Source organism: Solea senegalensis, linkage group LG9, assembly GCF_019176455.1.
Source record: "Solea senegalensis isolate Sse05_10M linkage group LG9, IFAPA_SoseM_1, whole genome shotgun sequence".
NCBI classification, from domain to species: Eukaryota; Metazoa; Chordata; class Actinopteri; order Pleuronectiformes; family Soleidae; genus Solea; species Solea senegalensis.
In genome coordinates this window covers 17,329,515-17,349,990 of record NC_058029.1, presented here as the reverse complement: position 1 = coordinate 17,349,990, position 20,476 = coordinate 17,329,515, and the positions used below count along the sequence as shown (strand labels likewise).

The 20,476-nt window shown below is 42.1% G+C and overlaps 1 protein-coding gene across 16 annotated transcripts in view; it reads left to right on the top strand.

Moving 5' to 3' along the window:
* Window positions 1–18,408, top strand: part of kif13a (kinesin family member 13A) — a 37,716-nt gene extending 19,308 nt beyond the window's left edge. For 2 of the 16 annotated variants that reach the window (XM_044033753.1, XM_044033752.1), the window contains exons 9-40: window positions 78–190; window positions 630–741; window positions 904–1,116; window positions 1,208–1,318; window positions 1,408–1,542; window positions 2,791–2,921; window positions 3,183–3,269; window positions 3,347–3,522; window positions 4,161–4,380; window positions 4,841–5,003; window positions 5,482–5,625; window positions 5,715–5,864; window positions 6,021–6,185; window positions 6,316–6,489; window positions 6,773–6,924; window positions 7,016–7,148; window positions 7,263–7,409; window positions 8,029–8,061; window positions 8,940–9,039; window positions 9,135–9,261; window positions 9,341–9,396; window positions 9,480–9,604; window positions 11,097–11,273; window positions 11,367–11,459; window positions 11,581–11,733; window positions 11,838–11,906; window positions 11,998–12,048; window positions 12,596–12,683; window positions 12,785–12,936; window positions 14,232–14,405; window positions 15,143–16,355; window positions 16,866–18,408. In XM_044033753.1, coding sequence (XP_043889688.1) covers window positions 78–190; window positions 630–741; window positions 904–1,116; window positions 1,208–1,318; window positions 1,408–1,542; window positions 2,791–2,921; window positions 3,183–3,269; window positions 3,347–3,522; window positions 4,161–4,380; window positions 4,841–5,003; window positions 5,482–5,625; window positions 5,715–5,864; window positions 6,021–6,185; window positions 6,316–6,489; window positions 6,773–6,924; window positions 7,016–7,148; window positions 7,263–7,409; window positions 8,029–8,061; window positions 8,940–9,039; window positions 9,135–9,261; window positions 9,341–9,396; window positions 9,480–9,604; window positions 11,097–11,273; window positions 11,367–11,459; window positions 11,581–11,733; window positions 11,838–11,906; window positions 11,998–12,048; window positions 12,596–12,683; window positions 12,785–12,936; window positions 14,232–14,405; window positions 15,143–16,355; window positions 16,866–16,999 — 5,271 coding nt within the window. In that variant the 3' untranslated portion in view covers window positions 17,000–18,408. Of the gene's footprint in view, window positions 1–77; window positions 191–629; window positions 742–903; window positions 1,117–1,207; window positions 1,319–1,407; window positions 1,543–2,790; window positions 2,922–3,182; window positions 3,270–3,346; window positions 3,523–4,160; window positions 4,381–4,840; window positions 5,004–5,481; window positions 5,626–5,714; window positions 5,865–6,020; window positions 6,186–6,315; window positions 6,490–6,772; window positions 6,925–7,015; window positions 7,149–7,262; window positions 7,410–8,028; window positions 8,062–8,939; window positions 9,040–9,134; window positions 9,262–9,340; window positions 9,397–9,479; window positions 9,605–11,096; window positions 11,274–11,366; window positions 11,460–11,580; window positions 11,734–11,837; window positions 11,922–11,997; window positions 12,049–12,595; window positions 12,684–12,784; window positions 12,937–14,231; window positions 14,406–15,142; window positions 16,356–16,865 lie in introns of all 16 variants that reach the window. The other 14 variants (XM_044033759.1, XM_044033760.1, XM_044033751.1 and 11 more) reach the window with 10 other exon arrangements.
* The last annotated feature ends 2,068 nt before the right edge of the window (window positions 18,409–20,476 follow it).

The window sequence follows — 20,476 nt, the reverse complement described above, 5'->3', positions numbered from 1 at the left end:
TTTACTTGGGTTTAACCTATAAACATCCTGTTTGTGTCGTGGGTTCGACTGACTGTGGCTGTTGTGGTTGTGAACAGAATTCCGGGGAGAAAGTGAGCAAGATGAGTCTGGTTGACCTGGCAGGAAGCGAGAGAGTGTCTAAAACTGGAGCTGCTGGGGAGAGACTTAAAGAGGGCAGCAACATAAACAAGTGGGTATTTTTTTTAAATGTGCAAGCACACATATGTTTCGAGTCCAGTTAATGCAGTAATTTGATGTTTACACCAAGCAGTAAATTGTGTGTGTGTGTCATTTTAGATCTTCACAAGAGTAAATAAGGAAAGGATCCAAACATTTTAGATTTCACATTGAAAGGATTAATTATGGCTTGGCATTTTAAGCACAGTCCTCAGATTATTGATAATTAATAAATGTGTTGTTGTTTTTTTATAAATGCAGCATAGAGCACAATATGCTGAGTGATAAATACACCAGTCACCATCGTAAACAACCACAATTCTTAAAAAATCACTGACATTAAAGATCCTTTAAATGGGAGCTTTAAGGTGTGCAGACGATTTCTGATTAATCCAACTCCGCTTTAAATGTTGTACTCCACGAACGTGTAATGTTTCTGTTTGTCACGTTAGATCACTCACCACATTAGGCTGCGTGATTTCTGCTCTGGCTGATCAGTCTGCGGGAAAAGGGAAGGCCAAGTTTGTACCTTACAGAGACTCAGTCCTCACCTGGCTACTGAAGGTTTGACCCATATATTATTATCACTGTCCACTCTCTTTGGTTTTAGCATGTAATAGCACCAGATCTGACCAAAAGAGGGTACCTTTCGCTACACATTCGTGCTGTGCTGCTGCAATCTTTGCACCGTGCATATTCAGGTGCAATGTGACTTCTTGTCTTCAGGACAACCTTGGCGGCAACAGCAAGACAGCCATGATAGCCACAGTGAGTCCAGCAGCTGACAACTACGAGGAGACGCTGTCCACACTTCGCTACGCAGACAGGGCCAAGAGAATCGTCAACCATGCCGTCGTGAATGAGGACCCTAACGCTCGAATCATCAGAGAGCTGAGGGAGGAGGTGGAGAAGCTCAAGGTTCAGCTCTCTCAGGCTGAGGTGAGGTGGTGGTGGTGGTGGTGGAGGAGGCGTACAGGTCAATCACATGGTCTTTACTCTATTAACACTGGTGTTTTTTCCACCGCGTTAGTCCATGAAGGCTCCTGAACTGAAGGAGAAACTGCACGAGTCTGAGAAGCTCATTCTGGAGATGACTGTCACTTGGGAGGAGAAGCTGAGAAAGACAGAGGAGATTGCCACTGTATGTACATGTGCTTTGTAAAAAAAAAACAAAAAAGTAAAAGAAACTTCTGGATATTTGTGCATCAGTGTTGTCATCTGTGTTTATAGGAGCGTCAGAAGCAGCTGGAGAGCATGGGCATCTCTTTGGAAACCTCTGGGATTAAAGTGGGAGAAGATAAGTGTTTCCTGGTCAATCTCAATGCTGATCCTGCCCTGAATGAGCTGCTGGTCTACTACCTGAAGGTAAGACAGTTTAACGGTGCAGCACTTTCCAAGTACTGTACTTTAGATGGAGCCTCGCCTCTAAGGCTTCAACGTTAGCACTTCAGGATTTACACATTTAAACAGAAATAATTAGTAAAAGTAATAGATGTTTACAATGAAAGTTCAAATGCCAAATCTCTTTAATTATTCCTTTTTAAAGTTCAGTTTTTGAGTTCAGGGTTCACTCTAAGGTTTCTTAAAGGTCCATTATGTAACATGTAGGATGGCTTATTGGCAAACATTTAATATGTATAAGTCTTTTATGACTTTAAAATGAAAATTGCTTGAAAAAGCCTTTTATCGAGTATATACTTTCGACAAGGACGACCTTGCTTTATGGAGGCTTGGATAAACAGACAAGCCAGCCAGAGCATACGTTTTGTGTTATGGAGCAGAAGTTGACTATGCAAACAGAGAAGAGCATCATCCTTTCTGGTATGCAAAGGCCAGCATAGTTTCTTGAAGCACTTGAGAAAGGGGGGGGCAAGGAGGAGTCCTGTTTTTGTTATAATCTGTTGTCTCATAGTCTCAGCGTTAGATACCACCAATTCTTACACACTGATTGGACCTTTAAGGCAATATAATGTTCATACTTGACATTATCAGAAAATTCTGACCGCAATTTCAAATGATTTACTTAGAGAAGATATTTTCAAGAAGAAATAATCAGTGTAGCTGTTGCTTCAGTTGGTCCAATAAGAGAACACTATATTTACCATCAACTGAAGCATAGAGCTGTTGAATACACAGCAGTCCAGTCAGGGCAGGCCTTGACTTTTCAGCAGTGGGACAAAATGATCATCTGGCCTGGACCTGTAAGAGCAGAGGCATGTGAGAGAGCAGCCTGTGTGTGGCGTGCAGAACAACAGGCCTTTGTCTGTGTTCTGCAGACCTGCCTGGCATATCAGTGTGGAATGACTATGGTAATGTGAAATGCGTTAGTTCACTGCGGGGAAGGACATCCTCTAGAAACTGGGATGTTTGTTCAACAACGCCCACACTGCAATGAGAGAGACAAGTGTTTTCACTAAAGCTTGGTTTCTCTTTGGTTTTAGTCTTGATTTCACTCAAGTTATGATTTATTTTTTATATCACTGCTCTCCCACAGTTTGTTTTAATCAGTAACTGGTTGTAGTGTTTTTGTGTTATGAGCAAATAATTGGAATAAGGCTTCTGATATAAATCCATCATTATTTCCTCCTTAATTGTTCCTCCATCTGCACGTAGGAGCACACGCGTGTGGGTGCAGACACATCTCAGGACATCCAGCTCTTTGGTATTGGGATCCAGTCAGAGCACTGTGTCCTGGAACTGTGCCCAGATGGTGATGTCACCCTGATGCCCATAGAGAATGCCAGGTGTGTTACCTCTACCATTCTATCTCAGTGTATCTGTCTGTCTCTCTCCTTCATGGATGACTGGACCTCAGTGTTTCACATGACCTCATTGTGCAGGAATCTTCAATCTGAGCTCTGTGCTTTGATATCAGAGCCACGTCCCTCTCCCGCCTACAAAGGGAGTCTTCTTTCTCAATTTGTCTCCCCAATTAAAAGATAAAAATAGCGTCGGACGTCTTGATGAATGAAACATCTTCATTAAACATTCTCTGTTTTCCGCAGGACCTGTGTGAACGGAACAATGATCGACTCCTTGGTGCACCTGTGGCACGGGGATCGTATCTTATGGGGCAATAACCACTTCTTCAGGTGTGACACCTTTCAGTCAAATGTGTCTCACTATTATGAAATTAAAATGTCACTGAGCAGAAGACGCTGTGTTGTAGGATAAATCTGCCTAAACGAAAGCGACGGGACCGCTTGAAGGAGCTGGAGAGAGCTTCCCCCAGAGAGAGCTTTGTCGAGGCAGATGTGGAGACGGCTAGTGAGGCCTCTTCTGAGCAGGACTACAGCTATGAGTTTGCCCAGATGGAGGTCATAATGAAGACTCTTGGGAACAATGGTATGATTAGTATTATCTGCATCCTGCAGTCCAAATGATCCTTTGGCTACAGCTCTTTACAGAACATGCGCCATTCCAGGTCGTTTCACCTATTATGACCAAAATCACAACATTTTATGGAGATACCATTACTGTAAAACAATCCTTTGTGTATCCCCATGTAGCTTTTTAAAAGTCAAATGTAATTTAACCATTCCTGATTATTGTGTCTGTAAATAATTGCTGCAAAATTTTATTTTTAGCGGGACAAACATTTAATTAAAAAAATTGATTTTAAAATCACAGAAAAGCACAAAATCACCAGTGATACCAAATATAACATGATATGAAACGGAAAAGCAGTAAATTCATGTAGACAAAGGAGCACATTCTTGCTTGAAATCATAATAAAGCTGATTCTGATTTTTTTTTATCTTTATTTTATCTCCACCTTACTAAAGGATTGTTCCTTTTCTGCTATATAAACAAGTGCTGCATAAATACAATCATATTCAATGCACTACAACATTTAGGACTAATAATAATATTTTACTCATTTAAAACTAATGTGAATGAAAACGCAAGCGTTAGCACACAGGCTGCAGTTGTCCTGTTCCTTTACTGATGATGCATCCTCTTGTTTCTGTATCTGTGAGCAGACCCCATGCAGAATGTGGTCCAAGTGCTGGAGAAGCAGTACCTGGAGGAGAAGCGGACGGCGCTGGAGGAGCAGAGGATGATGTATGAGCGAGAGCTCGAGTCACTGCGGCAACAGCTGTCTCCTGAGAAAGCAACGCAACACCACCGCAGCAACAGCGATCGCCTCACGTTCCCGACGCACTCGCCACACGGCAAGCTGCGACTGTGGACGGATGACCGGTTAGTGGAATATGAACACTGACTGACCTGCCTGCCCCAGGCTTTTATCACTTATTATACATATAATATTTGCAGTATTTGCTTTTTTGAGTTGACGTGCAAGCCTACGATGCCCCCAGTGGATTTTCAAGAGTAAAAAGTCAAAGTTAAACGTTTACGTATGTTATTTGCCAAAGGAACGTATGCTGCTATTACACAGCATTCTTGTTGGATTCAGCCTTGGTGTCTTCTACCTAATTTTCCCATGACTAGTAGACTTGAGTAAATATTAGAAAGAGAGCAGTGTCTGAGATGCAGGGATTTTAGTGTTTGTACTTGAAGTCACAGTTTGGTCTGTCATTAAAGGTAAAATACCTGTTTATGTCAGTCTAGACAAACTGCACATAAAAGATAATAACAGGTTTTCATCTTCAAGAATGGATGAATGATCCCTGTGTGTGTGTGTGTGTGTGTGGGACAGAGATGAGCTTTTTCGCCAGAGTCTTTCTCGGCTCAGGGAGCAGGTCGTGAAAGCCAACACCTTGGTGCGAGAAGCCAACTTTTTGGCAGAGGAGATGAACAAACTGACCGACTATCAGGTCACCCTTCAGATTCCCGCAGCCAACCTCAGCGCCAACCGCAAGGTCAGACCCTTGAACTACTTAAGAATATGTTACCACATTGTTACTTGTATTAGTATGTCTGAGTGCCAGAGGCTTTATGCTTTCGTGTTGTCCCTTCCATTCTTGTGAACCTAATGCCTCAAAGACACACTGAGAGCATCCTTTCAAATTTGGCATAGAAATGAACTGTTTAGATTAGGGTTCAAAAGTTATGGTGGCCTAAAAAAGCATGTTTTGGTTTTGGTGAACATTAAAATCCACTCAAAATGACACATTGTAGGAATTCAACCTTCAAATAATGTCTCCAGGATTATTTTGATGGCACATCAACTTATAACAGGCAGAATGGCATCACCTGCATTGGCACTACAGTATGTAACCTCTGGTTTCAGGTCCATGCCTCAAAGAAAAGACAGCAGTCTACTTTATGGCATATTTCACAAAGCAATTCAAGTTGAAATGTAACAAGTGTCTAAACCTGTGAATCCTTTTTATGTAGCGTGGAGTAATAGTGAGTGAGCCGGCCATCCAGGTGCGTAGGAAAGGGAAGGGGACCCAGGTGTGGACCATAGAGAAGCTGGAGAACAAACTAGTGGACATGAGAGACCATTACAGGGACTGGAGGGAAGGCACCGAGGAGTTGGTGAGAAACACAGAAGTGGAGAAAAGAGGAGATTGGCAGGAAAGAGAAAAAAAGTGAATTGTATGATTAAGTTTGCCTCTTTTTTTCAGCACAACAAGGCAAATAGTAAGCACTGTGATCCCTTCTATGAGGCACAAGAGAACCACAACCTGATAGGAGTGGCCAACATCTTTCTGGAGTGCCTTTTCCATGATGTTAAACTGCAGTATGCTGTGCCCATCATCAGCCAGCAGGGAGAGGTACTGCTACATCATCGTCATGAACATGTTTATACACAAATCCATTAGTCATGGTGCACGTTTCCTGTATTTACTAACAATGGATTCTCTAAATATAAAATGGTTATTGAAGAATAAAGAATATGTCTAACACCCTCACTCTGCCTGTTTGTGCAGGTAGCAGGCAGGTTACACATTGAGCTGATGAGAGTCAGCGGTGCTGTACCCGAGCGTCAGTCTGGGGGAGACGACTCGTCAGAAAACTCCAGTGAGAGTAGTTGCTATGAGGTCATGGACACCAACGGGGAGATTGTCCACATGGCCAAGAGGCTCACCTGCAGGGTAAAAATCACTCATCTGTATTTTCAAATTAGACTGGGATTGTAAATGAGCTAGTGTTTCACTGAGAGACATTCTCCTAAGTCCCAAACTGTCAGTAACTTTTATGTGTACTTTATTTTCCCTGCTGCAGGTGCAGATCAGGGAGGCTACAGGTCTGCCACTCAACTTGTCCAACTTTGTGTTCTGTCAGTACACCTTCTGGGAGCATGGTGAGCCCACTGTGGCTCCTCCCATGGTCAGCCCAGACAGACCTTCCCCTCGAAGCCCAGACGCCCAGTTCACTGTTCAGTTTGATCACTGCAAGGTAAGTAAAAGGTGCCTCTGGTTGGTCCAGAATTATGTTGTCAGAGACTTCAGAGTTATTGAATTGCACATACATAAAATTAAGGTTTTATTCATTTATCAACCATATATCTCTTAAAATAAAATGTTAAAATGTTATATTATACTCAATTTTACATTTAACAATTTATATTTGTCATCTTTGAAATGTGGGTCCCACTAAAAAAATGTAGAAACACTGATTTAGCCTTGAATGCAATTTTAAATCGTTGACAGCATCAATACACAAACTCCTCTTTTTGCAGGACTACGTTGTGCACGTCACAGAAGAGTTCTTAGAGTTCATATCAGACGGCGCATTAGCCATTGAAGTGTGGGGTCACCGCTGTGCTGGGAATGGACGTTCACTCTGGGAGTTAGACGCACTAGAGGCCAAGACTCAGACGCTCCGAGACAGGTACACGTTTCACTCAGACTTTGAGACAGTCAGACTCTCGCAGGTGGTGCCATTTCAATATCCTGCTTATCCTCAATGTCAACTGTCCCAGGTGGAGGGAAGTGTCTCGCAGGATCGAGCTGTTGCTCTCCATCCAGGAGCTGAATGAGCAGGGAGAATATTCATCTGTGGAGCTGCATTTGGCAAAAGACGGCAGCACAGGAGGAGTCTTCCAACTAAGACAGGTTAGGTTTCCTTTTTATATATATATATCACACTGCCCCAGGTCAAACACAAGCCTACAATGATCATGACCTGCAGCACTCTGATGTTGAATTATTGAGTTTTTGTCTAAACAGGGTCACTCTCGGAGGCTGCATGTGTGCGTGAAACCAGTCCAGAACTCAGGCACTCTGCCTCTGCTGGTGGAGGCCGTGCTCTCTGTCTCTATTGGCTGTGTGTCGGTGCGTTCCACCAAACTGCAGAGACCCCTCGACAGCTACCAGGTCTGTGATGCACTTACATTTCTTTACATAAACTCTTATTCTTTGTTTTTGTTTTTTGATTCCCACCAAAACGAATTCTTTGCACAATATAATATAGAAATGAAATTGAGGAAGCAAAATAATAATCAAACACAGAATATTCAAAGTAGTGACAAGAAGCATAGCTTGTTGGCTCCCACCGCTTACTGTTAATGCGTTGTTTCGTGGACCACATACGTATAAAGTGGGACGATGATTTGTGTGTAACTGATTCTCCATTAAAACAGAGACGTGTTTTGGGAACATTGTGCTGGTTTCATGCCAGCGATATCCAGTGTCATGCTGATTCAGCCAAAGCATGTTAAGTCTGTTTCATCTGGGCGGCTGGCAGTCTGAATAAGAGACCAAGGAATGTTGAAAGTCATTAGTGCTCTGTTAATATGCACTAATGTGTCCTGAGCAAGTCTTTTTCCATATTCATATAATTACAAGAATACATTTTGGGACTGGTTGTTGCTTTTAAATCAAACAAGGACATAACATCAACATATCTGATATTACTAGATAAGAGATGAGATGATTTGCTCTGAGATGTCATGTCAGGGCCTTTTTGTTGACTAAGTGTGTTCTCTCCTGTCAGAGAGAGGCGGAAGAGGATATGGATAGTTATCAGGTACCAATCTTAGCGCCCTCCCGTTGCTTTAGTTCACACTGCAGCATGAAGGAAACCAGCTGATCATGTGTTTATATGATCACTGCGCGCCTCCCCAGCAACTAAAGGAGTGCTTCATTAAAACAGCAGCTGCACATGTGAATGATTTTTTTGATGCTGTAATTTATCAAACACACCAACCACCCTCTGTGCAAAACACAGTTCCACCCATGGCGGAGCTCCCAGCCAGGGATTTGGCTGTCAACCATCTCATCCCGCTCTCTGTTGTCTTGTGTTCAGGTTGCACACACTAATGCTACTGTTTGCTTGTCGCTACTGAAGAGTCACAGGAATAATAAGCCTCACTTAATCACCTGGGCGATGCATGGCTGCATGATTCACAGTGTTTTGCATGATGGATGTCAGGAATGTAACGTGACTGGCTTTGAGGTTTGTCGGGGTTTTTTTTTGGACAGTGCGGAGGGGAATCTGCTCTCCGTGGTGTAATATCCTCTGTGTATCCAGGTAGGACTGTGGGTGGCTGTGGCTACACGCATGTACTGAAAGTGTGTGCGCGTGTGTAAATGCATGTGTGTAGATGTGTGTGAGTTGTCAATGGGTAAATTGAGGATCTATGCAAAAACAAAGCCGTTATCATTTCTTGGACTAAATATAACACCTTCAATTTGGGATCTTTGAGCAGGGTTAGCTTCACGAGGCTTTTGTTATGTATTAGCACTGTGGGTATTATGAAATAAATATGATATTCTTTCCAAACATGCCAGCCCAGTCCACCTTTCCCACCACCTGCTAACACTTTACTGAGTCCTGCAGCAGATCCTCTGTTCACTGAGCCAACTGGCACTGATTCTAGTCTCTCTCTCTCTCTCTGGTCCTAGGAGGAAGATCTCAACTGTGTTAGAGAGCGCTGGTCAGACGCTCTGATCAAACGCCGGGAGTACCTTGATGAACAAATCAAGAAAATCATCAACAAACATGGTGAGTCTTAAGTCGCCACAAAAGCTATTTTTATTTTTTTTATTTTTTTATTTGTTTTGATAAAACTTCCTCATTTCCTCATTTAATAAATCTAGAAAAGTCTGAGGAGGACATTGAGCGTGAAGCTCGGCTGGTGGAGCAGTGGGTTGGACTGACTGAAGAGAGAAATGCAGTGCTGGTACCTGCACCTGGCAGTGGCATCCCTGGAGCTCCTGCTGACTGGTAAAAATAACTCATGTATCACATTCAACTTCATTTGAAACCAGTTACTTCTTTTCAACACTGGTCTCACTGCTTGCAGGACTCCACCTGCAGGAATGGAAGCGCACATCCCGGTGCTTTTCCTGGATTTGAATGGTGTGGTCATCTTCTCTGCCAAGTCATATTGCACAGATTTATCTCAGAGTCTTTATAAACACCGTCTCTGTTCACTCCACCAGCGGATAATCTGACGGTGAACGAGCAGCTGACAGGCCCACATGCTGCAGGCGTTAACTCCATCCTGCCTAAGGAGCACGGAAGCCAGTTCTTCTATCTGCCCATCATCAGGCACAGTGACGAGGAGGTGAGTTCTGGACTTGACTTTTCTGCCCTCTTGTGGCCAAAATGGGATCTACGAGAGAACCACACACACACACACACAAAACATGTCAGATAAGTCTAGAAGCCAGTGTGGTCTTCTACTTCAAGGTTTGACATGATGTGCATTTAGAGACGGTTTTCTGCACACCGTCGAACTGTTTATACGAGTTAAGTCTGATCATTGTCCTCTGCTCTGACCGCTGGCATCAACAAAGCATTTCTGCCCAGAGGACGTCAACTCGCTGGATTTTGTCAGCCTAGTCTCTGTGAAGCCTTTAAGTGGTTGTGAGTGAAAATTCCAGAAGATCAGCAGACTTTTAAAACATTTAAACCAGCACATATGGCAACAACAACCATACCATATTCAAAGGCATTTAAATGAGATTGTTGATGAGACATTTGTGTTAACACACAGTTGAGCAGGTGTCCCTGTGGCCTGTGTGTACGTGTGCCATTTACAGCTGTGGCTTCACTAACAGATAGTTTGTGTTTTATCAGTTGACCCATCCTTTGAAATATGACATGTCAAATTTAAAGGGTTAACTCTTCCATTGCTTTTTCAGGTGCTTCTTTAGATATTTTCACACAAACAGAGGCACTTGAGGGCATCATCTCTTTTGTTGCAGGTTTGCACAATAATTGTACAATTACAGAGTTGTGTAATTGTAAGGTATCACGCACGTAATTAAGTTTTTAAAAATAACTTAGCAGAGGCCCCCCTCTGCTATGAGATGGTGAAGGCAACATTCTCAAAAACCAAATCTACAGCCCAACACGTCTGTGCTGTCACAACCTGATGTCTTCTCAGCAGTAGATAACAACATGGCACTGTTTAAATGCACACAGCCACATCCACATTGAAAACTCTCTATACACTTTACTGTAAGCGCTCTTCATTTTATTTCTGGGGGAATTTGTTTCAGAGCTCATCACCGTGACTTGTTTTGAAATGTGGTTTTCTCTGAGTGACTAGAGGGAAAGACAAAAAGCCTCATTTTAATCTCTAAATCACGATGAGGCCTGCTACCCTCCTACTTCTTTTCCTCTTTCCAAACCAAGATCCATCTGCCGCCAAAGACGCTCAGAGCACTTATGTTTTGAAAGCACCATATCCATACTGAGCTGGGTAAACTGGCTTTTTATCTTTTTTTTTGGGGTCCAAAACAAGTGGAGCACATTTTGAATATGAGACATTTACTCGATGATTTGTTTGTTGCTCACTGTTTCTTGGAAGTAGTTTATTTTACATACGGGTAATTTCTTTTACTTTGGTTTTGTTTTAGCACACTTTTTCTTTATTAATGTGCACTATCTGTTATTGCTCAACTCTTTTATCTCTTTTTGTCATTTGTATTATAATGTTTTATAACCTTATTTTGACTGTAAACTCAGGGTATTGCCGTGAGAGAGCTCAATGTTCAGTCAATTATCCCTGAATAAACAATGCCATTGTTACTGCTGTTCCAATTTACCAGGTTCTGGCCGTGTGCTCCTGGGACTCATCCATCCATGATTCTGTGCACCTCAACCGGGTCACGTCTCCAAATGAACGCATCTACCTGATCATCAAAGCCACCGTGCAGCTCAGCCACCCTGCCTCCATGGAGCTGGTGCTGCGAAAGCGCATCGCCGTCAACATTTATAACAAACAGGTTAAGAAGAGTCAAGGCAGACATCAACTCGGAGGCGCGGCACACACTACTAACCTGTTTAAATGTTCATAACCCGTGTTTCTTTAAATGCAGAGTTTCACTCAGAGTCTCAAGAGAAGAATGTCTCTCAAGAATTCACTCTACTCCTGTGGTGTGACTTACGAAATCGTCTCCAACATACCAAAGGTACAACTCCACAAAACAGTTATTCTGCCTGTGTTTAATGCTTTCCCACAAAAGACCACTTTGGTGTTTAGCTTTGTCTTCATCAGCCCTTTTCCTGGTTTCTTCCCTTCTTCCTCTCCAGGCCTCAGAGGAGCCAGAGGAGCGGGAAACTTTGGCCCTCATGGCTGCTCGCGGTGAAAGCGAGGAGACTCAGGACGGGGAAACCTACATAGAGAAATACACACGGGGGGTCTTGGAAGTGGAGAACATCCTCAGTCTGGAAAGGTTACGGCAGGTATTGTACATACCAATGTATGAAGTATGATTTAGTGCAGAAGTAGAAGTCCTCCATAGAGTGTAGGTGTAAACATGCACCTGTCTTATTCTTCTCTCCGCCAGGCTGTGACCGTGAAGGAAGCACTCGCCAACAAGGGGAGACATCTAAGAAGGAGCATCAGCACGCCTAATGTACAGCATGTAATGGTCTGCGCTACTGTTGAAACCACATGGAAACAACTGCAATAAAATGTGATGACACTGACAGCATGTTTTTTTTCAGTCCTCGTGCAGTAAAACGGACTTGACTGGCTGTGAGGATGAAGATTATAAAGTGAGTCGCTAAAGCTTCCTACTACTTTTTAAATTTTTAAAAAAATAGACTATTTAATGATTTAAGTTATGTTTTTACTGTTATATGTTTCAGACTGTTGATAATTAAAGAATAATGTTAGCTGCAACTTTAAAACTAGTCCCAGGAAAACAAAAACAAACAACCCATTAAAACATAAATGTCCATTATATTCAAATCATTTTAAAATGTGTTCACACAATGATGATTAATTAAACAGATGGAGGCAACAGCAACATTGCACTTGTAAAAAGTGAATTCTACAGCTATTTGGTGGGATAAATACTTCTTGTCTCTGCCCGCCCCGACGCTGCTGCTGTATACACACAAATGCTCCCTCCGTCAGGTCTGATAGTGTTACTTGGCAGAGCAATAAAGGATGAAGCATATAAATAGTTTCTGCTCACGAAACCCAAACACGTGCAGAATAATAACAATAACATTAAATCAAAACCAAAAGTTTTTCTCCTCCAGCTTTAACCTTAAATGTTTTGTGCAAACTTGACCTGTATGTTGTTGTTTTTTCTAGGATCACTGTGATCATGTGGACAACTCCAACTACAATCCCCAGGATGGCTCTCTTTGCAGCACACCCGTCAAAAGCAGGGAGAACCAAGGTAAAGTTCATGCGAGGCAGATTTGCAACTCTATATGAAGTCCTGCCTCTCTCTGAATAAGTGACTTAACACCTGGGTTGTAACCGCATGCTCCCACACAGGTTTGCCTCCAGAGAGTCCCACCTTTTTCAATTCCAGCCCCTTTAAAGTTATTTCGCCTCAGCCACCAAAGTTCCTCAAGTGTCTGCTGCCTGTCAAAGAGGAGAACAAGGCAAAGAAAGTACTGGAGGCTCGACCACTGCTGGGACAAGAGGTAAGAACGCAGCTGTTTCATTGTCTCTGTCAATATGACAAATCCTTTTCTCTCCAACTCCATTTTTACATTCCAATAACATGATAAATTTGTTACTAATTTTCCTAAGCAGGCTGATGATTGTTTTGAAAATGGCTTTATTTTTGCATGACTGGATTTAAAAAAAAAACTAACTGTTGCACCACCGACTGTTTCTATGACACTCTGCCCTTTAGTGGAGCGTGGCTGTGGTTGGAAAATCTGAATTATTCTCTCCTAAACTCAAACTACTAACTTCATAACTGATGAGAAAACCAATGGTGTATTCCTAAAACTCGTGACAGGCTTCCTGTTTAAGACCACTAAGATACTTCTGCTTCATATTTGAACCTTCATAAATAAAGACTATTCGACCACAGCCCATGTAAAATCTCATGTCTGATTTTGTGATGATCAGATTTTCCTCAAAGTTTGTGGCTGATTCAGATATTTAAAACTAAAATTGCATACGTGTTTTACTCTTTGCATGAAGTGCACTGAAAGATGTGCGGGTACCTGGCTAATAGAGTCCATGTCAATGATGCTGTGAGCTAGAGGTTTCCAGTGAGGAATCAAAGTATATAGAAGCATCAAATGGCGCTTTTCCACTATATAGTTCTGGCAACTCAGCTCAACTCTACTTGGTTTTTTTTGCTGTTAGGTTTATGGAGCTCGATTATTCACAGCAATTAATAAGCGAAGGCCAGTGGAATTTGACTGAGTGAGTGTTTTTAGGAGGCATATTTGTTTATTTATTAGTGAAAAGTCATAGTCATAATTTTCTCTTCAGTCAAGGGATTATCTTGAGATTTTAGAAGCAACTAATCTCCTTGAGAACCTCCAGTGGCAGTGCCAGTGTTTGTTTTGACCTCTCTGGGCTACTGTAGAATCACACTGGTCCAACATTGTAGATGGAAGTGGGTGTGTTCCTAATGTTGAAACTGTATGAAGTTAAGTGATTATACACGATTGGAAACATCATTATGAATATATTCTATTCTATTTCTACTGATAGATTCCTTGAATCCTACATACTGGTCCTTTAAAGGACAACTTTCTACAGATTATAAGTCTTTTATTGAAAACTGAAACAAAAAAGAGAAAATGCACCTGCTACCCATAAGTCTGGGTTATACAGACTTGGGAAACTTCAAGTCTCATTTTGAAATACTCAACTTCCTGCCACTAACAGCGTAACTGGCCTGCGCAGCTCCATGCATGCTATGTGTGTGTGTGTGTGTGTGAAGTGTGAAGTGTGTGCTGTTGTTTTGACCCAGCTGCAGAGCATGCGCTCATGTGTGGACAGCCCTGCACTGCTCCCCCCTCCCTGCCCTTGGCCCCAACCCAGGGCAGGCAGCGAGGGCCACTGCAAGCCTTCCACCTCCTCCTCCTCCACCCTCACCTCCACTCCCAACAGCAGACAGCTCAGCCACACATTGCCACACACTGCTGTAAGTGCTCTACACACCAGCACACACTACGATATAGAGATTAAACCTGTGAACAAGGCTGTAAACACTGCACTTACACGTGTACTAGAAGAGTTTGTAGACCTTTTTAACCAGTCGCCATGCTGCTATCAGTTTACTATGAATTATGAGAGTCAGACACACAAAATACACTAGTCACAACATTATAAGATAGCTGTATAGACTTTGCAGACTATTGTTTTTGCTTAATAAATGTGATAGTGTACATAATAAGACATTACAAATGGTGATCACCACGTCCAGACCACATACTGACATAAAATTGAGAAAAGGGCATGAGATTAGGCTTAATTTTCCATTCATGTTCATAATAAATACAGATACAATTCATTATAAATTACCTTTACAATCACCTTTGCTAGAACTACTCTGCAGTGAAAACACTAATTGAAATGTGTTCTAGTGGCTTTGCCTTAGTTTAAACAGGAGTAATGTCATGCTTTTTTGTGTGGACAGTTGCATATACTGTTGAGCTGATGGCATGTGCATGTGACTGCAGGAGTATAACAACAAACACCTTGAGGCAAATGTTATAAAACCACAAACAGAGCCACACTACACATGTTCATATCATTCATCACATCACATTCATTGCATTTATTCATTGTCTTCATTCACATAATAAAAAGTGTCTGTATAGGCTGTTGGTTTGTGCGATGTGTCATTTGTCCTGCTGCTGTCCTGATGTTTCTGAACAGCAGGACTCGGAGGATGAGGAGACAGATGTAGATGTGAACCTGGATCAGCGCCCTCAGGATCACAGCCGCCTCCAGCCTTACGTCCCCGAGGACTTTGCTAACTTTGAGATCTACAATGCCACGCTGGACAACCAGGAGGGGCTTCTGCCCTCCTGCTCTGACTTAAAGGGAAGCAGGTGTGGAGGTGGCAGTGGAGAGAAACTGGTGTCCCGAAGCCCCACAACCAGCAGTTGCACCAGTGGTTACTTTTCACACAGTGCCTCCAATGCCACGCTATCTGACATGCCTTTCAGTGCCAGTGAGAGCTCTGACCACCTCAGCTGCACCTCCAGAGACCTCCAGGAGCCCCTGGGCTGTCAGGCTGGACGAGGCTGCACCCAAACCAAAAGTGTTTCTGCAGGGACTGACACGCTGCAGTCTCGTCTCTCTGCAGACGTGGCCCAGGATCTGCTCACCCAAACTCAGGGCTCCTCACCCGTTAGTATTCCTAATTGCACAGACAAACAGCAAACATTCCCTCTGCCTCACAGCGGTGTTCTCAGCACCAGCCTGGAGTTCTCTGACTTTAAAGGGGCCGATGACAGTATTGCAGAGAGCGATTTAGCACATTTTACAGAGGGATGGGAGCAGGAGCGTTTGAAGCAGAAGAAACCCGATGCTATCGAAGCTTGTGACAATGGCAGTCAACCCTCCTCTGTTGTCTGTGGTATTATCGACACATCTAATGCAATATGCAGTCTTCCTGAAAGTGAAGACGCTGTTAATGTACCAATGTGTTGCTCTGACACAACTTTAGTTTGCACTTCAGTCAGAGCCCCGAATAATGTGCCTGACAAAGTACCAGCACCATCGCAATGCCACACAATTCCATCTGCATCAATCCCACCTCCAGTGTCGCCGTCTCCACTCGCACGCGTGTCTGCAGTCACGTCCTCTGCCCCAGCTTTGCGAGGAGGAGGAGAACCTCCCATCCAGGAGCCAGCACAGGGAGATCTGCCCCACGGGAGTCCCTGTCCCAGCCCCAACCCCAGCAGTGCTGAGCCCTCGGGGGACTCCAGCGGGGATGAGAGCACTCCTGCCGCTCAACTGCCTGACTGGATGGCTCCTGGGGAGCAAGTGTGGGTGGGGAAGAGGAGAGGAACAGTCCACTATGTTGGAGGGGTCGAATTTGCGAAGGGTATCTGGATTGGGGTGAAGCTGGACATGGCAGTGGGTAAGTACTTTCAAAGGTCTTCCTCCAAATATTAACTGAGCATGTCGGGCCTTTTGTTCTTAAGAAACAACAGTGTTATCACAGTGTTTATCCAAGAACTTTTCAACTGTTTAATGTTGATTTCATTTTAACTGTGACCATGTTTTAGGCTGTGTTTGTCTCTGGGTGCTTTACACTCCTATGCCCTTGCCTACAAGTACATGTAGATTAATCCAAGTAGTTTTACACTTATACAAACATACTATGGGTAGTATATTCAATTTATACAAATGCATCTAAATGTCTAAATCTAAAATAAACTGGATATTTTAACCCTCACTGGGATTTGGAACAACCATCATATAAAACTCCAAGTCAGAAATGTCACATAATTGATGATAAGTGTTACAGGTGCGTCACTATTTATTTATTTATTTATTTATTTATTTATTAGGAAACCTGCACTATGATAAGTTTAATGCACCAATAGTGGAAATGTAACTTTTATAATGATGCTTGACCCTCCCATAGGTAAGCATAACGGGACTGTCCAGGGCAGAGTTTACTTCCGCTGCCCCCCGGGCCATGGCGTGTTTGTCAAACCATCTCGTCTCACCAGAGGACCACTCTCCATGGACACAGAACCCCAGACTCTGATCAGATAAGACCCAAAGACGGACCAACTTTCTAAGGCAAAGCAGAGACCTGAAGGTGGCCCTCGGATTCCAGTGCCTGTGGCTTCACACCCTCCACTCAAATCTCTGAGCTGATGCATTCTGATGGCATGTCTGCTTTCCTGTGGCTTAAATGACTCGTGCATTTAATGAAGGTATATTATTGTTCACCGGTATTTCTCTATGCACATATCTGAGTTTTCTATGAGGTGATATTTTTGATATAGAACTTAACTTTTAACTGAGAGTTCGTATGGAAATATTACCTACATGCTTTTTTCCCCCCTCACATTTGTATCTAAACAGTATATATAATATTTTTTATAAGAAGACAATGCGTCCTCCCCTGAGGCTCAGAGTGGCGTAATCTGGGATGCGAAGATGAAGAATGTACTACTGTTAATAAACATTGATATTTACATCAATATATGTCAGGGGTAACCAAAGAACTACGGTTCCATATCTGCTGTTATGAGTAATGTGTTATTTTTCTAATGTGTGGAAGTGTTCACTAAATACTGAATCTATGAGTCCAAGTAAAGCTTAGTGCCATAGGAGTAATGCCACATATACCCTGACACGTCTGCAAAACCTGAGTTTCTTTCAGTGTTTGACTGCAGTTAAACCACATTAAATTATCCTGAAGTCAAAGTACTGTAACACTGTGGAGGAAATAATCCCCATCCAGCATGAGACTGTTGCTGTTTGAACGCTTGCACTGGAAAGGATTCTTGGAGAGTTTGCCGACTGTCTTCCTAATGTCTTCTAATGGAAGAGTCACACGTTATCACTTTAATTCACGAAATGAAGCAGCTAGGCGTCGTATAGACGCCTGGATGTATGGATGCCTTATTGTTCCCTTCCTACAAAGAAAGACGCGTCGACGTTTAGATTCCACTGTGTTATTATAAACGATGACAAAGTCTATGGACCTGAAACCTGTGTATGTATGTATATCCTGATGCATTCAAAACGCCATCAACCCTGACCTGTTTGTTTGAATACCTTTTTAACTGCTTGTCTGTTGTTAACTGATCTACAGTCTAAGACTACATGTGAAGAGGTACTCGGTCATGTGGTTTTTCACATGACCAGCGGGGAGCTAGTGGTGCAAACGTGGAGAGAATTTATCGTTTTAACTTCTGGTTTTATAGAAGCGTTTGAACTGTGGAACTGAATAGAAGTAGTCCTATAATCAACATTTCATGTAAATGAAAGAAAGCCAAGACCTTACACAAAAGAAGAGGAATAAAAGCTGCTCTCCCTCATAAGGAGTTGTAAATAGAAAATGTATTTGAACATAGTATTTACATTATTATAATGTACAGAATTGTATTTATAATGTATCTCAAACTGTTTTAATGGGTACAAAATGTTCTAGAATAGAACATTTACAATCAGCATGCCGTGTTGACTCTTTATTAATTCATCACGTTTGTGTGTTTTTCGGTTTCCTTTTTCTTTCACCTGATAATATTTCTGAAATAGTTCCTCGTTAATATCTAATTATTGTTATTTTCATGTACAAATGATGTCTTCCTCTGCTTCTGTCTTGTGGTTGTAGTCCTCAGTTCCCCTCAACATTAATTCCCCTCGGAAATCAGAAACAACTCAGTGTTGTTTCTTCTCATTTTTGCAGCTGTTTTGTGTTTTTGGATTTTCCTGCAGTTTATCCAAGATAAAGCATACTGAGATGTCATCTATATCTGATGGGTTTTGACAGAGCTGTAATTTTGAACAGTTTGGCCCATTAGAGGAGCAAGGGATTGCTTGAGAATTTAATATTTTCTGTGATGTCATCAGTGGGTAGATTCATGTCAAAATTTAATAGGAATATACTCGTCACAAAACCCACAGCGATGAAAACTTAGCCTCCTTGTTAGAGGTAATAATGTAAAATGTTGATCAGTGTTTCCCAAATATTTTGTTTTGTCTAAGAGCTAAGACACCAGAATATAATACTTACATACAATAATTATTGATTCATTCACCTTCTGCCACTTTTATCCTCCACTTGAGGGTCACAGAGGGCGCTGGTGCTAATCCCAGCTGACATAGTGCGAAAGGCAGGGTACACCAGTATAATACTTTTATTTATAAAGCATGTGTCACACATAAAATGCAGCTCAGAGAGCTTTAACTAAACAATTTTTAATATGAAACACAGTGTGTACGTGGTAAAATAAGTGTCCAAGTGCTTTTAATAACATGCAGAAGTAAACAAAAATATCCAATAAAAAGCTGTGTGTAAAAAAAAAACAAAAAACACATCAGCACATCATTGAAGTACAATGGACATTTAATACCAGAGAGCATGTCACCGTCAACAAGAGCTTCAAAGTGATGCTAGCAGCTGCAGCTAGCAGCTAGCAGCTGTTCTTTTTCTTTATGCAGTAAAAGGGTCAACTTTAAAGTGTTCAAACACATGCACACTGGCTGGCAGCTTCCATAAATTCCAATACGTCACAAAATACATACAATTTTGATTTCAAAAAAAAAATTCTGCCGGAATCACTGGTGACGTGTAGGTTACCAGAGTTTCTAAAAATACAGAAATAAGACCCTGCTCTTGTACCCAGCATTGCACTGTGTTCATGCACACAATCGTCCCACTTTCTGTTTTATTTTTATAAACATTGAACATTCATTTTAGTGTCGCAGCAACAGGAGGAGATTTAAAGTGTCTGCTTTAGAACTTCAAAATGATGTCACTTTTGCCATTCGTGTGTGGGGGGGTTATCACTACATATATATATATATAGATAGATAGATATACATGTATATATAGATATGTATATCTATATCTATATATACATGTATATATGTAGATATCTGCAACTGAATTGTAGATATCCCTATTTCCAGTTTCAGCCTACAACTAGTTACAATTCAAGTTCAAGATATCTGTAATTATCCTCAATTGTCGATATCTACATTGTCCTTTTTAGATATCTTGAATTAAGTTTCAGAATGAAGGGATATCTGAAACTATAATTGTCTATAATCTATAACATCTATAATGACAAACCCCATACATGTGAAAAAAGTGACACATTTTGACTATTTTGACTGTAATGCTAATTCCATAGAGTCAAACTTGGCGCGAGTCAAAAAAGGCTTTCCATACATGATGGGAAGAGATGACAGGGTGACAATAACGGGCTGTCAAAACTTTCCATCTGATGCGCATCCAACAAAATGAGATCATCTTGGCTGAAGCTCCCTGTTTTGCTTTCCTGTCCAGGAGAACATCATCCACACCGGCCGTGTGTCTGTCGTCAACTTCCTCTCAGCTTTCAGCCGTTTATATTTAACGCCTCTCCACTTTCTTCCTCTCCTCTGGTTTTTGAGAGGGGTCGTGGTGCTTTTCAGGTTTCATGCTAAGCAGCTCACTCTGCCGGCATCAAGTGTGTTGTTGGGTGGTTGGGGGGCTGGCGATGGGTGGCAGTGGATGGCGCAACATCAGTG